This window comes from Triticum aestivum, chromosome 4D (assembly GCF_018294505.1).
Source record: "Triticum aestivum cultivar Chinese Spring chromosome 4D, IWGSC CS RefSeq v2.1, whole genome shotgun sequence".
Lineage (NCBI taxonomy): Eukaryota > Viridiplantae > Streptophyta > Magnoliopsida > Poales > Poaceae > Triticum > Triticum aestivum.
The window spans coordinates 343,148,685-343,153,212 of NC_057805.1; the positions used below are offsets into that span (position 1 = coordinate 343,148,685).

At 54.9% G+C, this 4,528-nt stretch overlaps 1 protein-coding gene across 1 annotated transcript; it reads left to right on the forward strand.

Annotated features, from left to right (window-relative positions):
- Positions 1 to 2,823: 2,823 nt before the first annotated feature.
- Positions 2,824 to 3,600, forward strand: LOC123100006 (salt stress-induced hydrophobic peptide ESI3). The gene is made up of 2 exons (XM_044522007.1): positions 2,824 to 3,106; positions 3,202 to 3,600. The coding sequence occupies exons 1-2, from the start codon at positions 3,026 to 3,028 to the stop codon at positions 3,283 to 3,285; spliced, it is 165 nt and encodes a 54-aa protein (XP_044377942.1). The 5' UTR covers positions 2,824 to 3,025; the 3' UTR covers positions 3,286 to 3,600.
- Positions 3,601 to 4,528: the final 928 nt, after the last annotated feature.

Genomic DNA, 4,528 nt, shown 5'->3' on the forward strand with positions numbered 1-4,528 from the left:
CGCCCGCCTACTCTTTCCCCTGGCCCGCCAGTCGCTGGCAGCCTTCACCATTTCCCTCCACTTTCCCAAAATCCTCCCGCCCGCGTGCGCTCCGCCGCCCGCCATGGACGACGACCTCGATACCGCCACCGGCCTCGCCTTCCTCGCCTCGTCCGGCATCACGACCCCCCTAAGGCAAAAGCAAGTGTCGTGCCCCCCGCAAGATCGCCGCCGCGCCCAAGCCGAAGAAGAAGCTGATGCCCGAGGAGCGGGCAAGGGAGTCAGCGAAGAGAAAGGGCCGACGCAAGGGAGGAAGCCATCGCGGCGGCCGCCATCGCCACCGCCGCACAGCAGGAGGCCACGAACGCCCGCGTTGTGGCGGTAACAAGGGAGGCGCTGATGTACCTAGGGTTAAACCCTGGCCAGCACGGCCTCGTCAACGCCGTCGTGGCCGCGGCCAGCACCGGCTCATCTGTGTTTCCTCGGATGGTGCTGCCCGAGTCGCCCCGCGCGTCAGCGACGCAGCCGATGCCCGACTTCGATGTCTACCTGCAAGCCTCCCGACTCTCCGGGGAATGCTCCCCCCAGGTAAGCGTGGTGGCGCCTTCCATGCCCGCGCCCATGCCCATCGACCTCAACGCCACCCCGGTGGTCGGTGGATCATCATCTGGAGGGGCGAGGAAACGCGCGCGGCACATGCCAGCCGACATGCTGCCGGGCGCACACAACCTGTTCGATAAAATGTCGGCCTCCGGTGATGACTACTACATGCAGAAAACGAGGACCTCCGAGGGCCGTTCACGCCGTCCACCTTTGATCAAGATCAGGTCGCCTTCATGCATGATTAGGTCGGCCTGGACCTGGACGGCTTCCCGCTCGACCACGAGTTTCCGGAGGACTACAGACTCGAGGGAGAGGATGAATTGGACATCGAAGGGGAGCCTTTATTTGAGGACGAGCTCGCCAACCAAGCCGCCGGGGGGAAGCCGAAGCGCAAGAGCAGGTGGACCAAGGCATACACGGCGGCCAAGGATAAGCTCCTTTGTAAGTGTTGGAGGGACATTGGGCAAGACCCCCAGACCGGCGCCGAACAAAAGGCATCAACTTTTGGACTCGTGTCCATTGTGGGTTCCATGAGCACAAGAAGTTTCCGCCGTACCAAATGCAAGCACGCGCGGGTGGGTGTCCATTTCGAAAGCGTTGGAAGGTGATCCAACAAGAGTGCAACAAGTTTTGTGCCACTCTTAAGAGCATCAAGGCACGCCCCATGAGCGGCATCGGCATGCAAGACATGGTATGCTAGCAAGCGCCCCTCTTTGTGCCATTCCGTTTATGCTTGCATGTCCATTTCCATTTTCATATCCATTTGCCAGTATGCTTGCAGGCAATTCATTTGTAGGCATTCCAAGCTTTGGAGGCATTCAAGGTCCAACACGATGGCAAATCCTTCAACCTCTCCCATTGTTGGAGGGTCATCAAAGACAAGGAGAAGTTCAAGACGCAATATGCCGCCCTCATGTCGCGTAGGGGGGAGAAGGCCGTGGAGGAGGTTGGGGACGGCGAGAAGCCACGACCGCAGGAGAAAACCAACTCCAAGAAGGAGGACAAGCGGGATGCGGCGTCGAATGCCTTGATCGCAACCATGGAGGACATGATGACCAAGAAGGACTCAAGGAAGGAGAAGCACCGGCAAGACAAGGAAGAACAAATGAACGCCTTCATGGAGATCCAAAGAAGGAGGCTTGAAATGGAGGCGGAGAAGCAAACGAGGATGCTTGAGATGGAGGCGAGGAAGCAAGCCAAGATGCTAGAGATTGAGGCCGCCAATGCCAAGACCAAGGCAAAAGAAGTGGCTCTTGCTAGCATGATGACGGGGGTGGAGATCATGAAAGTGGATCTCAACACCGTGTCGCCAAGGAAGAGGCCGTGGTTCGAGAAGATGCAAGCCGACATGCTCAAGTTCGACGACGAGTGACCTATGGCGACGAGCGGCAAGTGTGCTGGCATGACCACGGTCGCGATGGCGTGGTCGAACTCCCGCCCCTTTTGTGTGTTGGCATGTGTGCCGGCCGCTGTCAAGTGCGCCAGCTAAACTGTGTGGTGTTTTTCTAAAGCTGGCGTTGTGTGCCGGCGCTAGCATGGTGCCGGCATAAACTTCGGGTGACGACATGGCCGCTGGCATGATTTATGGCTGCAGGCCTTTTTCAAAATTTGCGTGCGGACATTTCGCGGCCGTTGGGCGCACTACCGACCCAAATCTTGAAGAGGGAGAACGCCGAGCGGGCGGCCGACCCAAACGGACAAAAAATAGACAAAAGCGCCATCCGTTTAAGTCGGCGCGTTGGAGTTGCTTTTAGTTATATCTCGATCGATGCTATTCATGAGATATTATTTTAAGATCTGTGTAAATTTTCTTTTAAGTTATTTTTTTCTGCGTGTTATATCATTTGACTGAGGTTAGACGTAGCCACAGCTTTAAAAAAGCTGCTCTGTGGCGGACAATCAAAATTGGACGTCTAGTACCACGCGGAGCACACAAGGACGAACACAGGTGGCTGCAAAAGCAACCGTTCCAGCTATGAAACTTTGGAAACACCCCAAACGGGTCCGTGCCGACATGCATAGATATTTCATTTTCTGACGGGAGTGCCGACATGCATGGATACAACGAGGCAGGGACAAAAAGAGAGGCACAGCGCATCGGACAAGAACACGCCACCAGCAAACAGAGATTTTTTAAGTGGGAGGAGGTTAATCTAATCTCCAGAGCTCCAGTACCCCATATTCGCACGCGTCTCGAGAAGAAGATGCTACGTGGAGTGCAGGTGGCCAAACTAGTACCTGCCAGCCCGGGGACACGTACACCACCTCCACATCAAAGTATCAAACCACACCAGTTACTAAAAACACCCGAAGTCTTGTCTATATAAATGGACGTGTACTACATGATCTGGCAATCCAAATCATCCAATCCAGTCGCCTCTTTCAGAAGGGAAAGCAGAGAGAAAGAAAGAAGCCAGAAAGCCTCGAGTGAAGTGAGCAAGCCATGGGCTCGGCAACAGTCCTGGAGGTGATCCTCGCCATCATCCTGCCTCCCGTCGGCGTCTTCCTGCGCTACAAACTCGGCGTAAGTGGCTACTCCTTCTAATTTGTACTACTCCGGTTTCGATGTGCCTTGTTTTAGTCTGGTATCTGATCTAGTTACTGGTGTGGTTGTATCAGGTGGAGTTCTGGATCTGTCTCTTGCTGACCATACTGGGGTACATACCGGGGATCATCTACGCGGTGTATGTGCTGGTAGTTTAAGCAACAGCCTCTGCTGCAGGGTCCGGGCTTGGACGAGCGAGTCGCTGTGCACGAGCAACTGATGATGTCTGTGTTAAGATAGCATGTCTTTGTGTAAGCTTGTATGTATTGAATATTGCGGATTTCAATTTTTTTTGAAACTTGGTATTGTTGATGTCACGAGTGTACGTAGCTCGAGGGCTTTAGAGCATTCGTCGGCTCCAGTGTTTGTGATCTTAAATTTAAAGTACTTCGGAAGCAATCGAAGTGCGAGGTCAGTACTGTTGCAAGTGTTTCACAAACAGAGAAAAAAATGCATGCATGATGGAACAACAACTACTCCGTCTGTCCCATAGGGGCATCTCCAACGGCAACCCTTAACCTCCCACTTCCATCCGTGGATTTTGGGAGGTGGGGGGTACACGGGTGCGGGAGGTACTCATTCAACGCTAGCAGCATACATTTTCACAACAACTCAAATTAACCGGACGAAATTCGTGCAACACGGTCGGATTTCATGCAAACTTGACCGGATTTCGTACAAACATAACGGATTTCGTACAAAACCAGACACAAACAGTTACATTTTGGAATATTTTAACTAAAAAGTTAAAACTATGTGCACGTACGGTCACGTCGCGCCGGTGGTGGCCTTCCTGGGACCCAAGCGGCGGTGGCCTCACGTGTTCTATTTTCCCTCAAAGTTGCCAGCGGACGTGGACGCGGATGCACTGGCCACTGATTCGTCGATCTTCTCCACGCATCCCCTTCTTTCTCTGTCTGCATAGCGTGGCTACGCGCGTCCTCGACTGCGGATGGCGCGGTCATAGGCACTGGAGGGACAGTACGACGCGACGTTGTCCATGCCCGTGCCGCCGTGCTTCCCTCTGTGCCAGCCTGGAGCAACTCGCCACTCCTCTGCGAGCTGGCTTGGAGCGGCGAGTTGCTGAACCACGCGCCAAATTGGGGCGGCAACTTGCTCCGTCGGCCTAGGGAAGGGAGGTGGAGCAGCGAACTGCCTCGCTCGTATCCGCCGGGCTCAGCGGGCCACCATGCCGGCTTTTGTGCCGGGGAACTGCTCTTTCTGCCCGTCGCATGCCATCAAAATGATGGAGAAAATGGTGAAGGGGGTGATCAGGGAAGTGGCGGAGAGGTGTGATTCTTTTCCGGCGCCTGCCATCGTTTTAATAGAGGGCGGACGGGAGGAGCTCGGCCGGTGTTGCATTTAATGCCTGCTCGCTCCTGAACGGACACGTGGCCGGAG

Excerpts from the sequence above, each read along its gene's own strand:
- LOC123100006 (XM_044522007.1), top strand. The coding sequence starts at position 3,026 with ATGGGCTCGGCAACAGTCCTGGAGGTGATCCTCGCCATCATCCTGCCT. Across the intron at positions 3,107-3,201 it reads TCCTGCGCTACAAACTCGGC|GTGGAGTTCTGGATCTGTCT; the intron begins GTAAGTGGCTAC and ends TGGTTGTATCAG.